This window comes from Sesamum indicum, linkage group LG2 (assembly GCF_026168435.1).
Source record: "Sesamum indicum cultivar Baizhima isolate 11 linkage group LG2, ASM2616843v1, whole genome shotgun sequence".
Taxonomy (NCBI): Eukaryota; Viridiplantae; Streptophyta; class Magnoliopsida; order Lamiales; family Pedaliaceae; genus Sesamum; species Sesamum indicum.
The window spans coordinates 23,064,138-23,089,040 of record NC_142658.1 but is presented as its reverse complement, the minus strand read 5'-3'; the positions used below and the strand labels follow the sequence as shown (position 1 = coordinate 23,089,040).

General features: G+C 34.3%; 3 protein-coding genes across 5 annotated transcripts; 2 read left to right on the top strand and 1 right to left on the bottom strand.

The window, feature by feature from the left end:
• The first annotated feature begins 5,371 nt into the window (after positions 1 to 5,371).
• Positions 5,372 to 10,542, top strand: LOC105156710 (squamosa promoter-binding-like protein 3). 3 transcript variants are annotated; one of them, XM_020691841.2, is made up of 6 exons: positions 5,372 to 5,531; positions 6,491 to 6,623; positions 6,979 to 7,723; positions 7,890 to 8,026; positions 8,774 to 9,034; positions 9,877 to 10,542. In XM_020691841.2, the coding sequence occupies exons 3-6, from the start codon at positions 7,038 to 7,040 to the stop codon at positions 10,203 to 10,205; spliced, it is 1,413 nt and encodes a 470-aa protein (XP_020547500.1). In that variant the 5' UTR covers positions 5,372 to 5,531; positions 6,491 to 6,623; positions 6,979 to 7,037; the 3' UTR covers positions 10,206 to 10,542. The 3 variants fall into 3 exon arrangements, with proteins under 3 accessions (XP_020547500.1, XP_011071232.1, XP_020547501.1); XM_011072930.3 differs by lacking the exon at positions 6,491 to 6,623 and having other exon boundaries at positions 5,376 to 5,531; XM_020691842.2 differs by lacking the exons at positions 5,372 to 5,531; positions 6,491 to 6,623 and adding an exon at positions 6,630 to 6,846.
• Positions 10,543 to 12,728: 2,186 nt separating this feature from the next.
• On the bottom strand, positions 12,729 to 18,066 carry LOC105156709 (ranBP2-type zinc finger protein At1g67325). Its single transcript, XM_088877476.1, is given in 10 exon segments — positions 12,729 to 13,039; positions 13,041 to 13,405; positions 13,505 to 13,529; positions 13,732 to 13,841; positions 13,919 to 13,970; positions 15,322 to 15,389; positions 15,578 to 15,851; positions 16,258 to 16,373; positions 17,613 to 17,658; positions 17,916 to 18,066. Coding segments are annotated over 10 exon segments (1,104 nt in total). The 5' UTR covers positions 17,925 to 18,066; the 3' UTR covers positions 12,729 to 13,000.
• Positions 18,067 to 18,911: 845 nt separating this feature from the next.
• Positions 18,912 to 21,209, top strand: LOC105156708 (arabinogalactan O-methyltransferase 1). The gene is made up of 2 exons (XM_011072925.3): positions 18,912 to 19,544; positions 19,886 to 21,209. The coding sequence occupies exons 1-2, from the start codon at positions 19,009 to 19,011 to the stop codon at positions 20,190 to 20,192; spliced, it is 843 nt and encodes a 280-aa protein (XP_011071227.1). The 5' UTR covers positions 18,912 to 19,008; the 3' UTR covers positions 20,193 to 21,209.
• Positions 21,210 to 24,903: the final 3,694 nt, after the last annotated feature.

Here is a 24,903-nt window from a genome sequence, read left to right as displayed (position 1 = left end):
TATTAAGTGATTAGTTAATGAGATTGTTTAAATAAATACATATACATATGTAGTAATTAATGAGAGAGGGGTTTTGTTTTTTTTCAAGAAAGGGAGGAGGTGAGATGAGAGAAGCAAGAATAGAATGGATGAGGCTTGTCATTGTCCGATCCCCTGATGGGAGGGGTTGGAATTTGGCATTCTGTTCAACACATTTTAATAGGGTGTGAGTTTGGAGTTTGGATCTGAATCTGATAGTAAGCACTTAATGGGCCATGGCTGTTTATTTATGTTGAACATAAGATAAACTGAAATAGCAACAGCCTCAACTCCTAAGCCCACTTGGTTTCATAAAATGATAACATCACAGTCACCATCCAATCATCTCATGCCACATATTGTATTCATGTGATCCATGCATGCATATACATTACACTTGGAAGTAAACAAATTCTTGGGCTTCCCCTAATTCATCATTCCTACCCTAACTCACATAAACTTACAAACATTAATTTCAGAAAACAAATAATAAATGTAAACTTGTTATTGGCTGTCAACAAATCATATAATCTAATTTTATGCATGCAAATTGCAACGTCACCACCTCAATTCTCAACCAACACACACACATACATATATATATATATATATATATATATGTGCACTGCAAACTATGCAAGTTTATAATATAATTAATTTATAATTTTTTGAGTAATGATATGCCATATTTTAATTATGTGGACATGTAATTGAATAAAAACTTAAATAAATTATATAATACTTTTTCTTAATAAAATTATATGCATTATGTATTTAGATTAGGGCAAGAGAAGACAACTCCCCAAAATTCCTGATTTAGTGATTTGAATGGGGGTTTTGGTGTGAGGTTGATGAGAGAAAAAAAAAAAAGCAATTGACAATTCAAAGCCCCAACATAAATCACCTGGTTTGATTATATATGTATTTGTGTGGGCTGAGACTGAGAGTAGCGGCCCTAAACATACATCATCATCATCTATATCATATTCAATGTGATGAGATTTGAGGTTGATGTGCATATCATATTTTGATCTAGAAATCTGAATTCTAGTGTTCTATTGGAGCTCACATAGTTGATAGAAAAAAATTAATCTGAAAATATTTGTTTGGACAATATAGATTTAATATGAAATTGGTTGATGGCATCAAACTTGAAATATATGCTTGTAATCTTGATAGGAATGAAACCTCCTTCTTGGATTTTGATTAGTCCAAGAAGTGTGAACCATTGCTTTCTTTCCACAGTAACAAAAAAGTGGTCCTTCCATGGAAGAAGACATTGGAGTCGAAAGATAAAGGAGAGAAATGGGTTTGTGCAAGCATGGAAAGAAGAAATTATATTTTGTTGGATATGAAAAGTGTTTTAGAGAGAAAAGTCATATTTCTTCCCTCCAAAAGATGGCTAACTTGTCTTCCACCTCATGATTTTAGCCACATAGGATTATAAATCAACAAAAATGCATCTAGGTGCCCAACCATATCACTTTTCCTGCGTAAATTATAAATTCAATCCATCGGAGGACTAAATATAATTAATTTTGCAAGTTATTGGAGTTAATAAAAAACGAGCAAACTTATAGGACTAAAATTAAAATTGGGCATACTTAACGGACTAAAAAAATATTTTTTCCTACTTTCTATTATGGGTAAATTGCATAACCCTATATTTTTAAAATTTAGCTAAAAATCTCTGTGTTAATTTTATAGGTAAAAAGATCTCTGTGTTTTATAAAATACAGCAAAAAAAGTCATCTTTCTTATAAACTAACGGAGAATGTGTCATGCTCGCTTACTGTGCAAGTGGGCCTCATTTTCTGGCAATTACTTTAAGTGTATAATGTCCATTATAATTATTTTTTTATATTTAAATGTATTTTTTAGATTACTTTATTTAAATATATTTAATTAATTTAAAGGATTTATTGAGTCCAAATATATTACAATAAAATATATTAATTTAATATAAAACACCTAAAAGTATATGAATTTTTTACAAATTAAAATTTTAAATTTAAAAACACAATGCAAATTTATATATTAAAATTCAAATTTCGAACTAAAATCTATATGCAACATAAAAGTTACTTATAATAATTATATATTATTAACCCAATTAAATATTATTAATTTAAATAGATTTTATTTATTTATAAATAATACTGATTAAATATCAAAATATTAAAAAAATACTGTTAATTATTTTAAATTATATTATTTATTATAAATAATATTTAAATTTCAAAAAATTAAATTATTTTTACTTTATTTTTTAAAAAATAGAATTTTTTTCTTTACTTCTTGTTCGTCGCCGACATGTAGTGGCCGACGACCACGTCACCAAAATCTGGCTGGAAAGGACAACGGCCGCTACAAAAAAGGGGCGACACGAGGTGGTGGCGAACTCGAACTCGCCCCTTTGTAAGTTGGCTCCGTCACCGCTATAGATATATATTAATTATATTATATATAGTGTATGTATAAATATATATATATAAATAAATAATATATTTAAATTACTTATAATTTAAACTATTTATTTTTTACAATTGAAAACCAATGATTGTTATAAGAAAGGTATAACAATTAATTCAACAAAAAATTAACGCCATTAGGGTTTACCTAACGGCAGGAGAGAGTATGCATCATTTAGAAAAATATAGGAATTTTTTTTTCTATTTTTTTAACAGAGAGTGTTTTTAGCTAAATTTTAAAAACACATGAGGGTTTTATGTAATTTATTCTTTTCTTATTTTTTATTCATATGTAATATATTAATAATAAAAAAGTATAGTATTATATATAAATCCTTAAATTATTTTGTATATATCTAACTCTATATAAGAAATACAAAAAATAAAAATTAGTTGATGAGAAAACTAATAATTTAGATGAATGTATATTAAGGTATTTAAATTCAAATTGATATTATTTATTAAAAAATAAAATAACTTGAATGTATTCCTTATATTATATAATTCATTGTAAATTATAAAATGCTATTATTTGATGAGAAAATTAATAATTTAGATGAATGTATACTTGTCTTATATAATTTACTTTAGATAGAAAATTATGTTAATGTATTTAAATGAACGTATACTTTGTCTTATATAATTCAATTTAGATTGAAAACTATGTTTTATTAAAATTATCTAAATCTAAACTGATGGTTATTTGTATTATATAATTTGAGACACTTATATAAGATACAAAATTAAAAATAAAACTAAAAAGTAATTTTTCTAATTTCATTTAAATTTACCATTTATTCAATTAATTCATTAATGAAATTATTTTTCTTAAGGGGGGCGGGGAGGGATGAGAGGTGGTGCGGAGTGGGGCTATTCGGGGAGGGATGAGAGGTGGTGCGGAGTGGGGCTATCCGGGGCGGGTCTCGAGTTAGGGAAAATCTACTCCCAGATGAGTAACACATGCATCATCTTAAGACTCACAGATAGATAGCGTACATTGGGGAAAAATATTAATATATATTGAATTAAGAAATTCTAGGATTCTTTACTATTGATTTATTACTATACACTTTTAATATATAGACTTATACCCTCCAACTAATTTGATTATTAGAGACTCAAAGTGCTAAAGCCCAGTTCCTCCATATCTTTTGAAGGTCATCAACTTGTTTACACACCCGTGTCAAGTCATGCTCTTTGAGGAGAAAGTGCGACCTACCACATCAATTAAACTAAAATAATCAAAATGGCATGATCATATTTGGGATTTTTGGTGAATTGATGTTAAAGAAATGATATACACCAACGAATTCATTTGTTATAATTATAAATATTTTTTAAAATTAATTTTCATTTTACAGATATCCCTTCATAACAGTTCGTTATCAAAGAATATTTGTTAAAAAAATATTTAAATTATAATAAATATAATGAATGTTGGTTGTTAAAGAAAAAATGACAAGGAAAGAGACAAAAGGGAGAGGGCGGACACGCGTCCATTCTTTTCAACTGTTCCACTTGTTTCTGCCATTTGCCAGAAGCCAGCACCCAGCCAGCCACCCCCAAATCATGTCCTTTACCCCCAACCCTCCTACATCTCTCTCTCATCCCACCGGACCTAAATGCCCCTGCTCCCATACATTAAAAATAAAATAATATAATTCTGAAACTCAAAAATCAAAACTCTTGTTATTTTAATATTATTTGTAAGAGTGGGTGAAGTTTAATCTAAACTGTTAAAAACCTTCAAACTCTCTCCCCCCCCCCTCTCTCTCTCTATACAAATAATTACACTCTCTTTTCATATGATTTAGTATAGTAACACATCAATTTTTATTATTTAAAAAATTATATTTAATATTTCTAAAATTTATTTTTATCTAATAAATAAATCTATTCGTTAGTCAAAATTCATTGAATTTACTGATATTAATAAAAAAATATAGAACCCTAATTGACTTATTACTGACTTATTGCATATCAAATAAATCTTTTTAAGATCAAATTATCTTCATATATTTTCACGGATTAAACTTTATGAAGAGGTATGTTTTCACTGTTATAAGAGCAGTTTAGTCATAAAAAAAAATATTTGACCTACAATAAATTAGTAATAAGTCAATCAAGGGTAATATCAATTTTCATTCGACTTTTTTGTTAATATCAATAAATTCAGTTAATTTGATCAACAGAGGAATTTATTTGTTAGACGAAAGCAAATTTCATGGGTGCTAGATATAATTTTCTAAATCACAAAAAATTTATATATAATTACGCAAAATCTAAAAAAAGAAGAGTATAGTCATCCCATATATATACCCACACACACCAAATTCCTTTCGTTAGTTCATCATTTTTATTTTTTATTTTGTTTTAATTCTTTATCTCTTAAATGCATATTCCTTATTTTTTAAAAGAATCATACTATAATTCTTGACAGTTAAATTTTTTAAAAAAATAATTAAATTGAATGAAATTATAAAATTGAAAAAACTCATTTATTATAATAATTTATCAATATTTAAAAAATATAATGTATTTCAATAAAAAAAATCAATTAGTTATAATAGGAAAACTTCTTGTTACATATACCCAAACATAGAATATACTTATTGCATTTGATTTCCTTTTTGAATAATTAATAGTTGTTTCATAAATATTTATATATTTTTTAGTTATAACACGATATTTTTAAATAATTGATTTGGCATATATATAACTAAATTTTTTTATCTGATATTTGAGGGGTGGAATAGGCATAGAAAAATTGGGTATGGGCAGGGCAGGTAAGTTTACATGTCCCCTGGACGCTAGCACAGCGTAACACTCCTCCCCCGAACACGAACAGGAACAGCTTATTACTATAATTTGATTTGGTGGTCATTCACTTGGCACTTTCCACTCTCTCTCACTTTCTTCAAATAGTAAAACAAACACACTTTCCCTTCCTTCATTCCCCCCTCCCTTTTCACTATCCAAGCTGCAGGCAGCAAGTAGAGCAAGCAGCAAGCAGCAAGCAGCTCCCTGTTTTCTCCTTATCAAGTAAATAAATGGATTTTCCTGTTCCTCTTCCCTGTTTGATTGTGTTTGTGTTTTTTAGTTTTCTTTTCAATCATCATCATCATCATATATGTATATATATATCTTATTCACCTTATGAACTACCTATATATTTGCTCCTAGTTATTGATTAGCCCAGCAGCCTTCATGATTACTTCTGATTTTTCTACTTGCTATTTTTGGATAAACAGCAGAGCAATTTTTTCTAACGGATTATTAGCTGATGCTTCCTGAGTATGCGCACAATATAGCAAGAAATTTTACGCTTTGGAAATTGGGGAATAAAGATGCTTTCCTCTCTACTGCTTTTGCATCTGATTTACATTTCCCCCCTCTTTTTTTAAAATAATAATAATAATAATAAAATTGGTTTGGTAATGTTTTATGGTTTCCCTAGGAAAAGGAAAACATTTTCTGTGTTCAGTGGGGAAAAGTTTTTCCTTCTGCTTTCGGTTGTTGATTCCAATAAAAAAACCCTAGATGGGGGACCATAACTGCCCCATCAACCACCGTTTTTTATCTTTCCCCATTGTTTTTTCAGAAGTCAAAAACTAATGTGTTTCGTGTGAAATGTTTTTGTTTACTGTAGCAACTGAATACGGTTTTTTACTACTTCAGATCATATCAGCAGATTATGTTATTGGTAAACATTCCCGAAGGAGGAGTCATGAATCATGATATATATATATGTATGTATATTTAGGTTTTTTAGAAGAAACAACTTTTTAAATATGGTTTTATATTTTATTTTGTTTTGTTGTTTCGGGGGTGTGGAAAGGCATTGAAAGCGAGGTTTCTGACTTGTTGTTTCCCGTACATACAAGAATGCTACCATATTTGTATGGGAATGGAATAGTACACATTTTTATATTTCTATTGGTTTTCTGGCTACGAGTTTGTTTATTGGGTCTAATCAGTCACACTTGTATATTTTGCAACAGAATAAACTGAGCTGGTATAACATCAAGAAGGTTGCGAATAAGGAAAGAGAGAAAGGAGGATCTCATGTCATGGAGATTAACTGAGCACTTACTTTTACTTTATTTACTCAAAAAGGAGGTTAAATAGTGGGCAGTAAGTCCTCTAAATCTTTTTTCCTTTTCTCATCTGGTGAAGTAAAGTGGTGAGAAGATAGCGAGTGCCGTCTCATCTCACTCTCTACTCCCTCTCTCAACCGAAAATAAGAAATACTCTGCTTCCAATCATAGATGGCATGGTACATATGTTCATCATCCAACATCTCTGAAAATTGGTTACTATAGCTCCTTCTTGGGTGCTTAATTCTTGTATCAATACGGTACACTTCTTGATAATTACTTGAAAAATTGGCTGCATAAGCTACTTGTGTATTTTCCTTTACGTACAGCTACTCATCAGTTTCCTTCTCCTTGAGCATATTCTTACTGGCCTTCCATTTAATGGTTCGCAGATCCAGTGTCCAGCTTATAATGCACTCTGCTCACAACGATAATTGATCTAGTTTGTTCTATGAGCCATTTTTCTGAGATGGATTGGAATGCAAAGTGGGATTGGGAGAACTTTGTTGCATTTGGTTCCAAACCAATTGAAAGTCCCAAGAAACTGCAATTAGCAGACTGGATGCTTGTTGATGATGGAGAAATTCATACTGGATCCTTCAATCTGTCAGGGTGTGGTGGGAATAGTGGCGCTTCCAGCTCTGACGGTGGGCATGGTTCTTCAGCCAAGAGTTCGATATCAGCTTCTACTGACTCTTCCACCAGGGATGGGATGCAAACCCCCAACTTCATGTTCAGTAAATTTGAGGGCTCTTCTAGCAATTTTGGCAAGAAAATAGAAACTAAAGGAGCTGAAATTTTTGCAACTTCCCCAGCCCCTGAGGCTTCTATTGGCTCTATGGAACCATTGATTGGTTTGAAGCTTGGGAAGCGGACATATTTTGAGAATAGCGGTGGGGGAAGCAATATTAAGAGCACATCCTTTTCTGTGATGCCTACGCCATCCCCATCAACACCCAAGAAAACCAAATCATCTGGTCAAAATGCCCCTGTTCATTGTCAGGTTGAGGGATGCAACATTGATCTTTCAACAGCTAAAGAATATCACCGAAAGCATAGAGTTTGTGATAGCCATTCGAAATGTCCTAAGGTGGTTGTTGGAGGCCTTGAACGTCGATTTTGCCAACAGTGTAGCAGGTAACTTTCTACCAGAGAATCCATATTTGTACTCTGATTACAGATATCTCTGTCCACATATAACTTCCAGTATGACATCCTTATGACCGCGCCCTGTTCCATTTCATGGAAATACCTTGTGGCTAGTGTGAAAATTTTGAACGAATGCTTCTGTTTCTTTGTGAAGGTTCCATGGTTTGTCGGAATTTGATGAAAAAAAACGCAGTTGTCGAAGAAGACTTTGTGATCATAACGCACGTCGCCGCAAGCCACAGCAAGAAACTATACAGCTTAGTTCAACTAGGCTCCCATCGCCATTCTATGGTACATTATCTACTTCCGCCTACTTTTTATCTATTCCTGTTTTCAGCTTGCACCTTGCTGGATTTCCCATTATCAGAATTAGAATAGTCACAGATCACGGATGTGAAGCATGCTTGTTACTTTTTGTAATCTATCTTGGTTGACTAGCTTCCTTGCACAACCTTGTATTCATATCTTTCCACCCAAAGGGGAGAAAATACATGTAAAATACTGGGTAAGTAACTTTTGTTTTCCTATAACCACTAATTAGACTTGACATGCAAAAAATTAGATGACTACTGAACCTTACGAGAATTTCTCTGTTGTCCCTTTCCCAGAAATTTTCAGTTCGATGAAAATGGAGTTTGACTGATTCCACAAGAAACAATTTATGATTTAGATTCTTACATTGCGTTCTGAAGGCATAATGCTCAATTGAGGAAGATAAGACCTGAGAACTTTACGGGCAACCAACATAAGATAATTATGGAAGTCTTGAAACACAATTGTCCAACAGAACAAGTTGTTATTTTCAGCTAAACTGCTTTTGTGCCGTCATATGTTGTGCCTTTTGTGCACTACCCCTGATTTCCTATCCCAAATTGAACACTACCAACAATCTTGAAGATCCAAAATAAAATGGAAAATAAGCATGTGAAAAGTTGAACATGGTTTCAGAACTCGGGATGTTTGCATTTTATCTGTCGAACATTTATTCTTGGCTTGATCCACTGATAATACATGTCAAATTTCTTGTTACCCGCACAGGTGGAACCCAGCAGATGAGTTTTCTGTTGAACAGTTCTCCACTTGTTCATTCTAGAACTCCTGCAAATTCTTCATGGGATAACCCATGCAACTCCAAATTCACACTTACAAAAGGGTTTCCTTCGAAATCTAATGGAGATGGAGGTACTGACCAACAGTTGCATATGCCAGGAATAAAACTGCCACATGTTATCAATATGCAGATTGCAGGCAATGGGCTCTTGGCATCCAAGAATCCCACATCTGAGGTTCCAAATCCAGGTTAGTTTTCCTATTTCAGAGGCTATCTTATGGTTAGTCTTATTTCCCAACAATATTCTCCTTCTGGGATTCATTCTAATACAATGATAAACCATTTAGTTCTACTTGAGCACATTACTTGCTGAAAATTGTGTGGATAAGATAGTCAAAAAGAAAAAAGCTCAAACTTTTTCTTGAGTGGTCAACCACAATAGTACATCGCATGCTGCATATATCATGTTCAGTGGGAGTGCATTTGCTGGGTTACTACACACACTCTGTAGAAGAAAGGCTCACTAATTAAAAAGTTTCTTTAAGGTCGCATTTATATTTTATTCAAGGACAATTTATTGTAAATTATTTGCGTTATGAATGTGGCTTAGAAGTTATACTTAAATGTTATCATGAATATTTTAGCATCAGTAACAATTTAAATTGCTACTATTAGGATGACTATGGCCAGTAGATTTGTTGCCGACAATCTGTCTTGGCTTAATGGTCTTCACCATTCTCCTTGCTCATCATCTATGAGATTGTTATACGCCTGTGGGTAAGGGAAGTTTATGTAAATAATCTTAATAATTAACTTAGGAACAGGGTATGAACTATAATCTCATGGAACAAGATTACATAATTATTTGTGGCCTTCAAGATGCAAATTTATATAAGCCGATGATAGAGCATTATGGAGTAAGAGCACTCATGTAGCTGGACTTGATTTCAAGTTATTCAATTGAAACTTATATCGCAGATTCATATTTCATTGTTTCCTAAATGAAAATATGACTACTGTGATAGATTTATGCTACTTTCACTTACAGTGGAACTCAATGACATTATAATATCTCTCATATGCTTTCTAGGTTCCAAGGGATCCCTAATCTCCTCCCTAGATGCAGCACCGGAGTATCGACGTGCTCTCTCTCTTCTGTCAAGCAATTCCTGGGATTCATGTGAACCAGTATCCATCCCATTACACCAACCAATGCATGAAAATGGCTCCAGCATTAATCAGCCTATGATTCATATGATCCCAGAAGGTGTTCCCCTCTCTTCCTCTGAATTCTGGCTGAGCGGACAGCATTCAACCTATTCCCGCGTTCAATCATTGGCCACAAACAGTAACTTCCAGGAAATTCAGCTTTTTAAAACACCCTATGATGCCGACTTCTATTCTAATATGCTAAATTGACCATTCTGTTTGTGTCCATGGCCGCATCATGTCTTAAGGTTAGTAACTATCTATTTTCTCGAACAATGTCATAGATCTCGTACACATTCGAACGGTTGTTTAGTGTTTAAACTTCAAAAGCTGTAGATGATGACTCATTGCGGAAGGTTTCTTTTGGTCATGCAGTTGCCTATTAACCGTTGGTTTCTTTTGGTGCTAATAAAGCCATGACATGCTTTTTTTGGCATGCAAGCAAATCAAACAATTTGGTAGCGAGCATCTTTGTTTTCAGATCATAGTTGGTCATTTATTATTGAACTCCCTGAAAAGGATGCTATCGATGAGATATTATCTTTTACTTGTTTTAAATAATTAATCAATGTATGTACATGAAGACCTCAACGTATCATTATACCTCGATTGGCTGATACAATGCGCGTCGTGCATTCTCGCAGCGCTAAGAGTTAAGATACTTTGTATCTTGAAACGGAGCCATTAAATGCTATCCACTTGGCTGCTTCCAGTCAATATATGATTCAACAATTTCATCATACGTGCACGAAAAAGTCACTGGTGGGGACTCGGAATTTCCTCATCATACGAAGTCATCTGGGGGTAATAGAAACACGTGAGGATAACAGTCATGGGGCAGGTTGGCGCACTTAAAATCTCTGCACCCAGTTGCAATAAGCAATTGACTTGACTTGATTCCTTTGTTAGACAAGGGTTGATGAGTGGAAAATGCGGGACGTTACTTGATGAGCGCTCTATGCCTACCCCTGAACCCTCTTCCATACCCATGCTCAGAACTGTTAAAAGATAGCGATTTGGATAAAACCACAAGCAGGTCAACTCATTAAGCAAAAACCGCAAGTGGAGATCCGGCATTTCACAAAATTTCAAGAAGAGTGCACTTATATTTGATGCATTTTCCAGTCACATCTCGTACCATTTAGATATATAATAAACATTGCCAAAAACTTGCATCTGAGCGGCATGTTCCTGTATGGTGTCCAACACAATCATGTCTTGGCAGTTGTCGACACTTTTTGTTACTTATGTTGGTAGCTTTCATACGACCTGGGAAAACTGAGGCAGGGTAAGTGGCCCATAGCAGCTGTTGGTGCACGACTTACATCATCATTATAAACCTCCTACACAGCTCATTTTGGGCCACACCTTCAACCTGTGCCAGTTTTTTGACAGCCGAACGTGACCCCAATACAGCCAAGACGGAATTAATTGTGCCCACTATAACATGTGGCCTACCCTGTTGAAAACAGCAAGAGGTAGAAGCTATATCGCTCACATAATTACTTTTTACATTTATCTTTGATTCCAACTCGAGAAAATACCAAAGTGAAGATACCCGACCCAGCTTCATGTCTTGCTAGTTGCTACAGAGAACGAACCTACTAAAATTACAGAGTATAAACCATGTAGCTAGCAGATTCAGAGTCTTAACTATTTTGATACGATCAGTAATTGCTCGTCATATTAATACTTGTACCACTATACATTTTAACATAATTATACATTAGATTTTATTGTACGGTATTGCTTTTAGTATGAAAGACCAGAACAGTAACATTACTTGAACCAATGGATAATTCCAGAAATGACATCTTGACAAAGACCAGACTTTAAATGGATAAACAAACAAATTTGGAAGCTAACCAAATATAAATTACTAACTATTAAAGTATGCACATTGAGACATATGCAAAATGGCACTTCCTCTAGAATTTTCCAAGAAGGCTTCAGAACTAATCTTTGCAACAATGGACATGTCGCCCAAATAGAAGAGACCATAACCAAGAAACTTTGATTTTCTGGTACTCAAACATTACCAGAACCATAAATGTGAAAGGGTATCATCAAGAAGAGTTACAAATTGAAGCCACCAAGAAGAGCATATCAAACAAAGCAACCTTTCTAATCTACTTCCACATACTCCATACACAATGACACTTAGATCGCTTCATCATCAGTGATCTTAAATCAAAAGATGTAGCAGGTGATCTATGCATCAATTCACATAATTATCAAGTTGCAAGACCTGGAGCTCCAATGAAATGATGCTCGAGTTAAGGATTCAGTTAACACAAACTTCAAATGCTTAACTAAATGTTGCTGTTACCACTAGGTTCTTGTGTTAGGACTCGGCATCTAAGATATTGCACCTTTTCACCATAACATGGAGAAAGAAAAAGCAACAAAGACTCTACCATCTCGACGCACATACCTTTGAGGATGATCTCAGAGAAGCAATATAATTTCAAAATGAAGACTTACGAAGCACAACCAAACTGTCACTGATACCATCCTATCTGTAGGCCTTCAGCCTTCTATACCATACAATTCTGTAAATTGGCTGCAGCCACCATGAAAGTTCACAAAACAATTTCCAAAGCTATTGCAACGCTAAAAATGGACAGACACCTTTTAGCCTGGCAATGAGGTCTCTTAAAGTATTAGGACCTTGTAGACCGATTTCTAGAAGGCGGCTCTTCAAGAGCAGAGAGATAATTGAAGACCAAAAAATATAGCTAGAAATGTACGTCATACCACTAAAATATGAGATACCAAAAGTACAGATTCCTAGACAAAAGCAACCAGATTCATAATCTAGCCAGAGTAATCTGGCACATAATTTGTAAGGATAAAGACCACAAGATACCAGGAGAGTTAGTACAACAACTCGACACGAATTGTAAGAAGGCAGAATAACTCGATAACTGCAGCAACAGGGAGATGACATGACTGACTTTCAGACACCCACACTGAGCAATGTTGGACGACAACTCTGGACCTTCTCAAACATGCCTAGTACTCACTGGAACAGTAGACAACTCTCATCAATACATTTAAAGACGCAAACAAAAATAAGTAGAAGACTGACAAACAGGCACTTCAAGAATCGAAAGAAAGAATAGTAAATGAAAAGTAATTTCTTAAATTGAAACTTTGAGAGTATATTGAATTTGGTTTCTTACAGATATGTGGAGCAGAAGAAACAAACTGTCTTAAGAAAAGAGCCATACAAAGTAAACACATTGTACTACAGACCTGATCTTTTGTGTCAGCTGCTTCTGGAGGAGACTTCTTTGGCTCAGAAGGTTTATCAGCCCCACAATTTTGTCTGTTACACTTGGTCCTAAAAGGATAGTTGATGTTGTTGCATTTCTCACACTTCCAGCTTCCTTCTGGCATGTCTGGTCCTAAATCACAACATTATGAGTACACTGTGTAATTAAGAAAGAAATTTCATTCTTTATCTCTGGTATGATGGAAAACTATATTTGTGAAATAATACTTACTTGGATTCTTGCCTGATTTGCCACCCTGCATTAAACATAATAGAATTTCAGAACATACATTGGAAACAAAAGAGTCTTAGATCAGGTAAACTTGCATAACATCAATACATATTCAATCCTGAACTACCAATTGAAGACAATGCATTCGGCAGCAGCAGATCCCAATAACTTCATTAGATGACACCATTGACAGATTTATGTGGAACAACAAAAGATAGGAATTCAACCTGAGATCCAGGCTTAGCTGTATTGCACTTCCTCATGTTGCAAACTGTTCTGAAGGAAAAATTCAGATTGCCGCATTTGGGACATGCCCAGTCATTGTCACGAGCTCCATCTGACAAAACATAATAGCAACTGGTAATTTGTACACAATCACGGTTCAGTTCAGAAATGACAATGGGCATCACATACCACCAGATTTGTTCTGAGATTTACCCTCTGGGAAAAAACCAGGTCCTGGCCCCTGTAGGAGGTTAAAATCATAAGACACTCAAGCATAGAATAACAAATATAACTACATAAGTTCATTCCCAGGTTGGTTGAAGATATGTATTCTTTATAATGAGGAACGATAATGCATTACTTTTTTCTGAGGATACAGGTTATTAACCCAGGACAAGCACCTCAAACATCTACCATATATTAGAATTAGTAGACCACATAACTATTATTAGAAGACATCTATGTGTGCACTGAAGTCTCAGACACAAGCAAGACAAAGATGATGCATCTTAAACCTTTCATGAGTTTTATTAAGAGTAAATTCATATTGACATCGGAGTTTTGTAATTAATATAACTTTGGTACCTGAGTAATTACAAATGACAATTAGTACTCGAGTTTTACCATTAATATTTGGTACACAATTGATGCTTTTTATTTATTTTTTCTATTTATCATTGTATATAATGACCATTTTACTCTTAGATAATAAATAAAAATAATAAATATACTAAAAAAATGAATAAAATGTAATCAAAATATTTTCTGACTTTGATTTTCTATATTTGAGTATTATACTAAATAATAATATTTCATTAATTTATTTTTTTCTACTCACTTTATTTATCAATATTTATAAGAAAACTCATTACTTAGTAATTAATTATCTTGAAGTAAAATACAAAATGGATCGCAACCATAGAGAGGTTGGATTTGCATTCTAAATTTTGAAAATTTATAATCAAAAATAGAAACTTCTGAGTCTATATCTGAGTTTCACTATCAAATTTAGATATCTCTATTAAATGGAAAAAGTTATCTTTGACGATGAAAATTTTGATTCTTTGGCACTATTAATATAAGTTATTTAATAATCGGTTTTTCTATATATATTGAGAGATAATGATAGTAGAAAGTATCAAAATAAAAATAATAATTTTGATAACCAAATATGAAAATGAAAGTCAATTGGTTCAAATAAAAACAAGATACATTGATAGAGATGCAAATTATTCTTTGTGAATTTATTATTTTTCATTTTAATATCTAAGGATAGAATGGCCATTATATAAAAACATACAGAAAATATATGAATTGGGTACGACATTTATGGTGAAACTCAGGTACTAATTAAGTCATTAGTACTTACTTGTGTACCAAAGTGATATTGGTGGGCGAAACTCGAGTACTAATTGAGTCATTAGTAATTACTCATGTACCAAAATAACATTAATGACAAAACTCATGTAGCAAAATAACATTAATGACAAAACTCATGTAGCAAAATAACATTAATGACAAAAATCATGTAGCAAAATAAATTTTACTACTCCTATTAAATAGACAAAAGATATTTCACAATGCAAACTTACCATGGCAGGGCTCATAGGGAAACCCAGGCCATATTGATCCATCATTGGTGGCACACCATACATCCCACCTGAAAGGTGGAAAAAATACGGGATATGAACCAACAACAAACAACTGTACTTGAAGATGCTATACGAGAATATACCACATCAGTAAGTTGTATCGCAACAATTGGCAGCAGACATGATAAGAAAGTACTGATGTTGATATTATAATTGGTAACAAATGACCAAATAAATATCAAGATAGAGAATATACCATTTCGCATAATTGGTCCACCTGTGTAAGGAGGGGGTCCTGATAAATGCAAGGGTCGATATGGGCTGCCTCCAGAAAAACGACTTCCATAGTTGTAATGATATGCTGAGCCGCCAGAAAATGGAACATCATATGGAGGCATAGATGTCCCATTTAACACAGAAGAGCCATAAGGCGGCACGCCCATATACATGGAGGACTGTGCACCAGATCCTACATAGGGAGCTGCAGATAAGTAGCCCTGAGGTGCTTGCACTGGCTTTAGAACAGACTTCTGAAATATAGGTGACTTTTGTTAGTAGATTGTCAAATACTACATAAGTTTAACATGCTGATTAAGACATCTGAAAATAAAGGCATACTGAAACAAAAATAATAATAATTTGCTAAAAACATAAAAAAATAGGTCAACTATAGAAGGCTAGATAGAGATTTAAGGAAGTTAATTTGTCCATGGCCTCCATTTGATGTATGACACTAGTATCCTGACAAGCAAGATATGAGTATAAATATATACAACCAAACTTTTGGTAATTTAAGCACTTAATTTTTATGTGGTTTTCTTATTTTGGTAAAGGCAAAAGAAAAGGAGGTAGTATATATGAAAATTATATCCACATCCAGAAAAAACAGCAAAACCTAATTTTCAGTTTTGACTTTTGAGTATGCCAGATTCTTACTGAATTGTGGTCAGCTGGCCTAGGTTGAGTGCAGTTACGCATGTTACAAGTTGTCCTAAACGAGAAATTCACATTGCCACAGCTAGGGCACGTCCAGTCATCTTCCCTGCGGCCACCTACAAATCCACAAGCTTAAATAAATACCAAAAACAAGGCTATAGTTCAGGAATGGATAACAATCTGACAGAATGATAACAATCCAGCAAGATAATAAATTGTTCAAATTGATTGCTGCCCTGATACATCTGAAGATGGTATCAAGCTATTGATTATCGATGTAGGATATGTGCAATTGAGGTTCACACACACACACACACAAAAGATGCATTAAGGGGTTACCCAATTTGTCTCTTTGACATGTGACACAAATGACCAAGTGTTTATAAGCAGACATGCAAAAAGAATATCAAGATGAAGTACACATAGTATGACAAGATAACAATTCCAGCGGAACCGTCATGCAGGAGCATTATCACATCATAGGAAAGTATTATATTGCTGCCTGAATACATTTAGGGATATGCAAATACATGTTTGGCACTCATATGGTATTAAAAAATTTCAACGAGTACACAACAATTTCATCTAGAACATCACAAGTTTCATTCAAAAGCTATAAATAACTCCTATGCAGTAAGCTGTCACTATTTGAGAGTACAATCTCAGAGGCACACAACCTATTCCATTGTACGTAGACTATTTGACACATAAGGTGTAAATTAACTACATTATGACCATCAGCAACTATTTTGCGAAGAAAACTTAAACTTTGAAGTATTCAAATTCAATAATATAGTGATACCAAGCATTTATGAATATTTATGACGTGTCAGATATGTTAGGAACACATTAGGAACAAAGTCAATTTCACCTGCACAGAATGCAATGGGAACATACTAATACCCAACATCTTTTAAATGTGCAAATCTTCTGTCATGCAGATAAGTTAACCGCATGTGCAGCACCCCACAGTCTCTTGCTCCTTACATGAGAAGACTTGACATCTTTCAGATGCCCAGTAACCGTTGCAAAAATAGTACATCTTAGACATGTGTACTAAACTGTTTGTATCCTCCACATTGAATGGATTATACTGAATAGAATTAAGAACAATCTTAATAAATGCACAATTGATGTCATTGTGTGCCTCATTAGGCCCACATACCAAGTACTATCACAGGAATCCTGGTGCCGGGGACAATGTTACCCAACCATATTTATGCAATTATTCACTATAAGAACAAAACTGTAAATACCATATTCCAACTTTTTCATTGCATATTTAGCACACAAACAGAATTTACACAATTCATAAGAACCAAAACTAGGTATTTCAATAGTGGTTACTAGCATACCATCCGTTCGTGCACGTTTAGCTGCTGAAGAGTTTCTGTTATCAACCTGAAATATATAACAATTTCAGCGCATAGATCTAACTTGTCTCTTAATCAACACAATTAGGGGGGGGGGGATACATAGCAGTTTTGTTTGAAAAAGGGACTACAGAACTCCCGATCATTTCAGAAACTTGCAGAGGTGACTAGCAACAATTCGGAGTCTCGCGACTGAACAACATAGTAAAATTGAACTCGGATAAAAATTAGGGAAAAACCGAAGCAAAAGTAATAAATGGAACATGCGACTAATGAAAAAATTACCTGAGACATGGCAAACGAATGAAAAACTCCTTTTGCACCGCTCCAAGAGTTTGGCCAGAGGCGAGAGATTTAACAGTAGGGCAAAATGCGGGGGCGGGAGGGTGGAATGGAAGACGAGAGTTTGGCGATTGAACAAAAGGCTTTCCCTTTATATATATATCGCTAGCAAAAAAGTCAAACAGTCAACAGTGGGGAGTGTGGATGGTAAATACGCAGGCTATAATATTGGGGGCCCATTACTACACTCTCCCTTTATTGTGCTCCGCTCGTAGATATGGGCTGAGGAACACTTTGGGCTTTCAATCAGAGTCATACTCATGCCCCTCCCTACTCATTTTTATTTATATTAATCCAACTCTTGTGAGAGGATTTTCTTCACTAAATTAAAACCCTCTTCTAAAATTAAAACTACTTTATTGCTTCATCATTCTATTAGTTAATTTAAGATTTAAAAATTAAATAAGATGTCACAATAATGTTCTCACTCTACTTGTATGTGACATATTCGATGTATGTGCACAAAAAAATTAAAGAGGAAATGTATATCCCAAGCCCTGATTTTAAAGAAATTTATTTTCTAGGTTTAATATGAAAATAAAATAAATAAAGACTGAAGGACGAGTACATGAAAAAAGTGAAGTTCATATCTTACAAATAATTACAATATATAGAAATACCATTAACAAAATTCTTAACCCAATTAAGTTAAGGATAAAGAATAAACAAAATTATTACCTACCTACATACTATATGTATATATATCAATCTACGTACGAACACGAATTCCACTATTTTAGGGGTACAGTACAGACTGCCAATCAATTTTCAGTGGCGGATAATGGTACCCATTGTCAACCACAACAAACCGCAAAACAAGAAGACACAGACAACAAATCTGAGACAGAATCGACACAAGTGTAATTACATATGCTTTTAATTTATCCACCTCTTTACCACTTCCTTGTGTTTTTTTTCTTTTTTTATCATCATCACTTACTGAACACACAGTACAGATCGATTCTATACAAACAATTTTCCTCGTCCGAGAAGGACATATAATAATATCATTACATTAATTATTTAGTGGAGAAAAATGCTACGCAAAAACTTCAACTCAGAGAATCCATGGCGTCTGGGCCTCCTGGTGGTGTGTTTGTTCGGCGGAGCGTTTCTCATTGCTTCCTTCCTCAGAACTCCAAATTCTAACCCTCTCTTCTGCATCGGCGGTGGGGGATTGGGTAGGGCGGGTTCTGTTGAAGAAGGGACGACGATCCAGATGGAAGCTATTCGGCACTATGCGACATCACAGGTGGTGCCGCAGCAATCGTTGGGCGAGGTCACGGTCTCATTCGACGTTCTCAAAGCCACTGCGCCATGCAATTTCCTGGTGTTCGGGCTGGGGCATGATTCCCTAATGTGGGCGGCACTCAATCCACGTGGCAGGACGTTATTCCTGGAAGAGGATCCCAAGTGGTACCAGGCGGTGCTAAAAGACGCCCCTGCCCTTGAAGCCGAAACGGTGGCATATAGAACTCAACTCTCAGAGGCTGACGAACTGCTCCAACACTACCGAACTGAACCCCTCTGTTCGCCGACCAACTCCTTCCTCCGTGGCAATAGTAAATGCAGGTGTGTCTATCTATCTTTACTAATTCCTCTATTATTATTATTTGTATAGTATGTCTTTATACAAGAGAAGAGAATCGCAATTTCGACTGCCGCTTTTCTAATAAAACAAAAATCACCATAAAATACTACTCTAGCTAGTACGCGAAAATTCTTATTACATAACAAATTTTGGTAAGAAACTATATATTAATTACTATATTAAATGTGATTGTATGTAAATTTTTTCAGCAAGTTCAACTTATTAACTGCATTCAACAAACCAAATAATACTGTAATACAATAATACAGCTAGCTCGGAGTAGTCAATCGTGATTATTAATATATTAGCGCTGGTGGTGCAGGTTAGCACTAAACATGCTATCGGATAAGGTGTATGATACAGAATGGGATTTGATAATGATCGATGCTCCGCGCGGGTACTTCCCGGAGGCGCCGGGAAGGATGGCCGCCATATATTCAGCAGCGGTTATGGCGAGGAACCGGAAAGGTTCGGGTGTGACGCACGTGTTCTTGCACGACGTGGACCGCAAGGTGGAGAAGACGTATGCAGAAATGTTCTTGTGTAAGAGGAATTTGGTGAAGGCTGAGGGAAGGCTATGGCATTTTGAGATTCCGCCGGTTACCAATCCCAACAGTGAATTTTGCTAGGATGCGGGATGGTGTATGATGCCATAAGGATTGCGGGTATCAAACAGTTGGGCAACTCTAGTATAATTTGGGCCCAACACAAGTAAAAAAGCTATATAAGCCCAACAAATTAATTATTCTCTTTTGGTTGAATGGGGCCTAGACCTAGATATGAGTTCTTATGTTACTAGTCCAAATAAAATTTTCGATTGTCGGCTTGATCTACCGAATGTTTCATGATCCCATGTTTCTATACACAAATTAAATACACAAAAGACAGAAAGCTAAGTAATCATTCAAATTAGTTGAACATGTTCAAATTCCAAGTATTGAGAGAAACTGAGAAATGAAAGGGTGAGTGTTGGGCCCTGTACATATTTTTGTAACTTAAACTTTTGGTGCTTAGGTTGGGCCTGGCCCAAATTATGTTGTGGTTGGAGTATGTGAGGCCAAGTCCATTTGAAATGCTTGTCGTGTTGTGGAGCAGGTGGTTTAATTTCGTTAGAGCATAGCAGGGGTGACAATATGGCTGGAAATTCATGATTTTTGATTGGGTGTAGAGACATATGGATATTAAGTGGGTCTAATGGAATAGAGTAGGGTTGGAGACGAGAGTAGTAATAAATGAAATGGTTTGAGACCAACCAAACATTAATAATATATGAACTTGTAGTTGAGATCCGTTTGAGCAGTTAGGCAGATGATGTTAGATGAATGATGGAGGGTTGAGGTGTTACCCTATATATATGATTATGCTAGAGACTAGAGAGCCAACCCAAGATTCATTCCCTGCTTTACTTTTTCGAACCAGGCATGTGTTTGGTCATATATACAATCCTACGTACTCATGTGCTCCACCTGAAATTAAGGTAGCAATCAAAAAGTCGATGGTTACGGACAAGAGAAAGAATAAAGTGAATGTCGTCCCTGACCAGACCCTGGTTGCTGGGTCAACAAGGCAAGGGGCGCAGTCTTTTGACATAATAATTCATGTCTATGGATTGGAAGAGAATGCCCAAAACACAATCGATTGCTTTTCTGAAATTACTAGATACAATTAAAGATATGTATGTATGTAGGTATATAGTGCAATACGTAGCATATGTATTAAAATTACTTAGGTTTGTAATTTGGCAAAAAATTGTTGGCCCCAACTGAAACAATCATTTTGTTTATCTGCTTGTGTTTATCTCAGCAGCACCTAATAATTATAATATTACTGCTTATGTGTTTTTTCACATACTAGCTACCCACTGCCATCCTTACACATCTACACTCTCAAATTAAAGACACTATATATATACATACATACTATTTACTTTCCAAATTCAACTGTATTCTGCTCATAAAATAAATTCTGGAGTGCTTGTACTAAATTTTGAGGCATCAACATCAATCCCCCTCAATTTTTAAGACAAATTGTGAAAAGAAATTCAAATTTGACAAGAATTATTAAGGAACCGGCAATATTAATTAATAACTAGCTAGTATTAATTTGTTGATGAGTGCATCACAAGAAATGTTGAAATTGTGTAATAGAAATCACTCGGCTTCACAATTAGATACCGGCCGGCCGGCCTAACATCACAATGTTTGTCTTAATTGAATTCATGCGAGAAATAAGAACCACCTAATCGACCAACTTTGAGCATGTCGCTCTTTTGGACGCCCCTAATTAATTCTATTAAAATTTAATTTCTTGCATCAATCACCTGCACCTCAAAACTAATTAATTACATCCATCTTTCCTAAATCACTACACTACTGTTCACATTGAACGTCGCATATTAATCTTTGTTGAACAGCTACCCTTATTTTAATTTTCATGTCGATAAGAAAGAGCTCTTATTCTTAACAACGACATCTGACCTGCTGTTAATAACCATCTACGTACATATTATTTCTCTAATTATACATTAATTATGCTTAATGCAACTGTTGTTCACCAACATAATATATATATTATAAATTGTTGTCACACTTTTTCACCTGTCCAATTATTCATCTGTAATTGGATCCCGGTTTTGCTGATGTACACATTCATTATTTCTTAATCTTTTCTCCCTCCACCCTTCCGAATGTGTGTCTTTCTTAATTTTGTAATAATAAAAAGATAAACAGATTTAACTAATTAATACAAGTAGTTTAAATTCTGAGAACAAAGTGCTGAATTTCATTAATTAACAACAGGTGTGAGGAGTGGATCGATCTCCGGCAGCATTACAATACAAGAAATTACATAAACTTTAAAAATTATTACAAACCTTTCTATAACCAATTACAATGGCCCTATATAACAGAAATAAACTTACAATAACTAAATTGGGGAAATGTAACATAAGGGTATAAAGGGGAACATAAAACACTTGCAGTTATCGGCTCAGAGGCCTAAGACCCAAGGCCATAATCTTACTCAAGGTTGCACAAATCACACAAAAGCCACAGAGGCTTTCGAACCACAAAGGTTCCTCAGAAATCCACCAAAAAAATGCCACAGAAGGCTTTGAGGGTTACCACAAAGGAAATGCCACAGAGGCTTTTAGGGTTTGCCACAAAGGCTTTCGAGTTTCAGAGAAGGGAAGAAGAAGACAGAATACTTACTTGTTATTTTGTTAACCATAAACCGACAAGAACCAGCCATTTAAAGAGGCTAGCCAAGGAGGGTTCATTAACGGCCATTTTCTGGAGAAGGTAAGAAGCACAGAAGACAAAGGGCTGGGAAAGAACCCAAAGAGTCGTTTGAAGACGAGAGGAGAAGAGCAAATGGAAGAGAGAAGGTGAAAGGGAAATTAGGGTTTAGAAGTGAAGAGGTGGATTAAGTATAAGGCAACCGGGTTGAACCTTTCAATGCCGGGTTGGTGGATAGCGGGTCTCTGGGCCTAAGTAGATTCGGCCGTCCATTGAGTAAGGCCCAACCATTTGGTTTGGGCCATAATAGTTTTACAAGAGGGATTGGTACGTTTATCTTTAGCAGTGTAAAACAAATAGAAAAAATTATTTGTTTAGTTCTTTAAGTTTGTTTGTTATTCATTTTAGTCGTTTAAATTTATATATTTTAATTTTAGTTTGATAACTTTCAAATTGTTTATTTTAGTAATTTGACTTAAGTTTAGATAATTTTACCCGTACATAACTTTTCAAGATCAAATTTAGTCAATATTTCTATTTATTTTATATCTCATAGCTAATACTCGTCTAAAATAGTATAAGAGTTTAGGTTTATTGAAAAAATATTTATTTATATTATATTTAAATCATAAAGATGAAGTATTAACATCCATCATCAAAAGAACAAAAGAATCACAAATTGATAGATAAAAGAAATAAATTTAATATTGTTAAAGATAAATGATGAAAATAAATTGTTATAAAAGGAAAATTTAGGTTTTGGAAAAGAAAATATTAAGCATGAAATAGTAGGTGGGTGAGTTTGAGTAATATGATGGATAGAGAAAGACGAGTCCACCCGACCCCTCTTCAGGAAGAAATTAAAAGAGAATGTTAAGATAGCTTGAGAAATACTCAAAGGTTTAGGGGCAGGTGCAGGAATTTGGTTCCACTCACTGGGATTCTGCATCACTCCCCAGGTCCAGCTGATTTTAAAAAAACAAAGAAGAAGAAGGTTTAGGGTTCCTAAAAACGTTAAGCAACAATCATCTACTTGTGTTTTTGTGCATATATAGTGTGATTTATGGTTCGTTACGCTAAATCCTCACAAATCCCGATTAACTATTAATTATAATTGCTTTAACTGCTCCACTCAATTGGAATGAGAATGAGAATGAGAATGACAGAATTTTACGCAACCTACCTCCCTCCCTCCCTCCCTACATATATAATACCAAAACATTCACATATATATTATCTACTTTGTAATTTTGGCCTAAAGTCAAGGGCACCAGTACTGTTTATTGCCAACCACAGAAAATGCAAAAAACACAATAATACTTATGGTTTTAATTAAGATATAGCAGAAACAAATTAAGTATCAACTAGATATTAAAAATAGGTAGACGGCGCCAACTCTAATCCATGCACCACTTTTTTATTAATTGTTATTATGTTATCCTAATTAATTAATTAATGTATTCATATTATTATTATTTAAAAATATTATGTTTGTAGTTGTACGTACACATAAAAAAATTACTGAAACTTCAAATGCTGAAATATATATCATCATAACGTTACAGCCTTAGATTTCTATAAAAGATAAACATATCTTGCATACCTTAATCTTAAAAATTGCCTTTTCGGGTAATTCTGTACCACAACTTTTGCCAGAAATGATGATAATTGTTTGGCTGCAATTGCTTTCTTTCTCAATAAGAAATACTCTTTTCCCCTTTTCTCCTTTTTCCTTTCATTCAAATCTATATCCAAGTTTTTCAACTTTTTTTTTTTTTTTTTTATTTCCAAGTTTTTTCAGTAATGTGCTAACTAAAGCTAATCAGCCTTTTTCTTTTCCTTCCTATTTTATAAGGTGAATAGCAATTTACTCTTTGTGATATTGAAAATAAGCAATTTACCTCCTTATACAGGGAGCTAAATTGCTTGATTTTTAAAAATCATAAAGAGATAAATTGTTGTATTTTAAAAATTATAAGAGGTAAATTGCTATTTATTTTTTCATAAGGAGATAATTTGCTCATTTACAATATCATAAGGAAATTCTTATATTTTTTTCCCTATTTTATATAACTAATTTAATTAGTGAATTTGAAATATCTTT

Coding starts and splice junctions, on each gene's coding strand:
- LOC105156708 (XM_011072925.3), top strand. CDS start 19,009: ATGCTACGCAAAAACTTCAACTCAGAGAATCCATGGCGTCTGGGCCTC. Junction 19,545..19,885: donor CGTGGCAATAGTAAATGCAG/GTGTGTCTATCT, acceptor CTGGTGGTGCAG/GTTAGCACTAAACATGCTAT.
- LOC105156710 (XM_020691841.2), top strand. CDS start 7,038: ATGAGCCATTTTTCTGAGATGGATTGGAATGCAAAGTGGGATTGGGAG. Junction 8,027..8,773: donor GCTCCCATCGCCATTCTATG/GTACATTATCTA, acceptor TTACCCGCACAG/GTGGAACCCAGCAGATGAGT. Junction 9,035..9,876: donor ATCTGAGGTTCCAAATCCAG/GTTAGTTTTCCT, acceptor TATGCTTTCTAG/GTTCCAAGGGATCCCTAATC.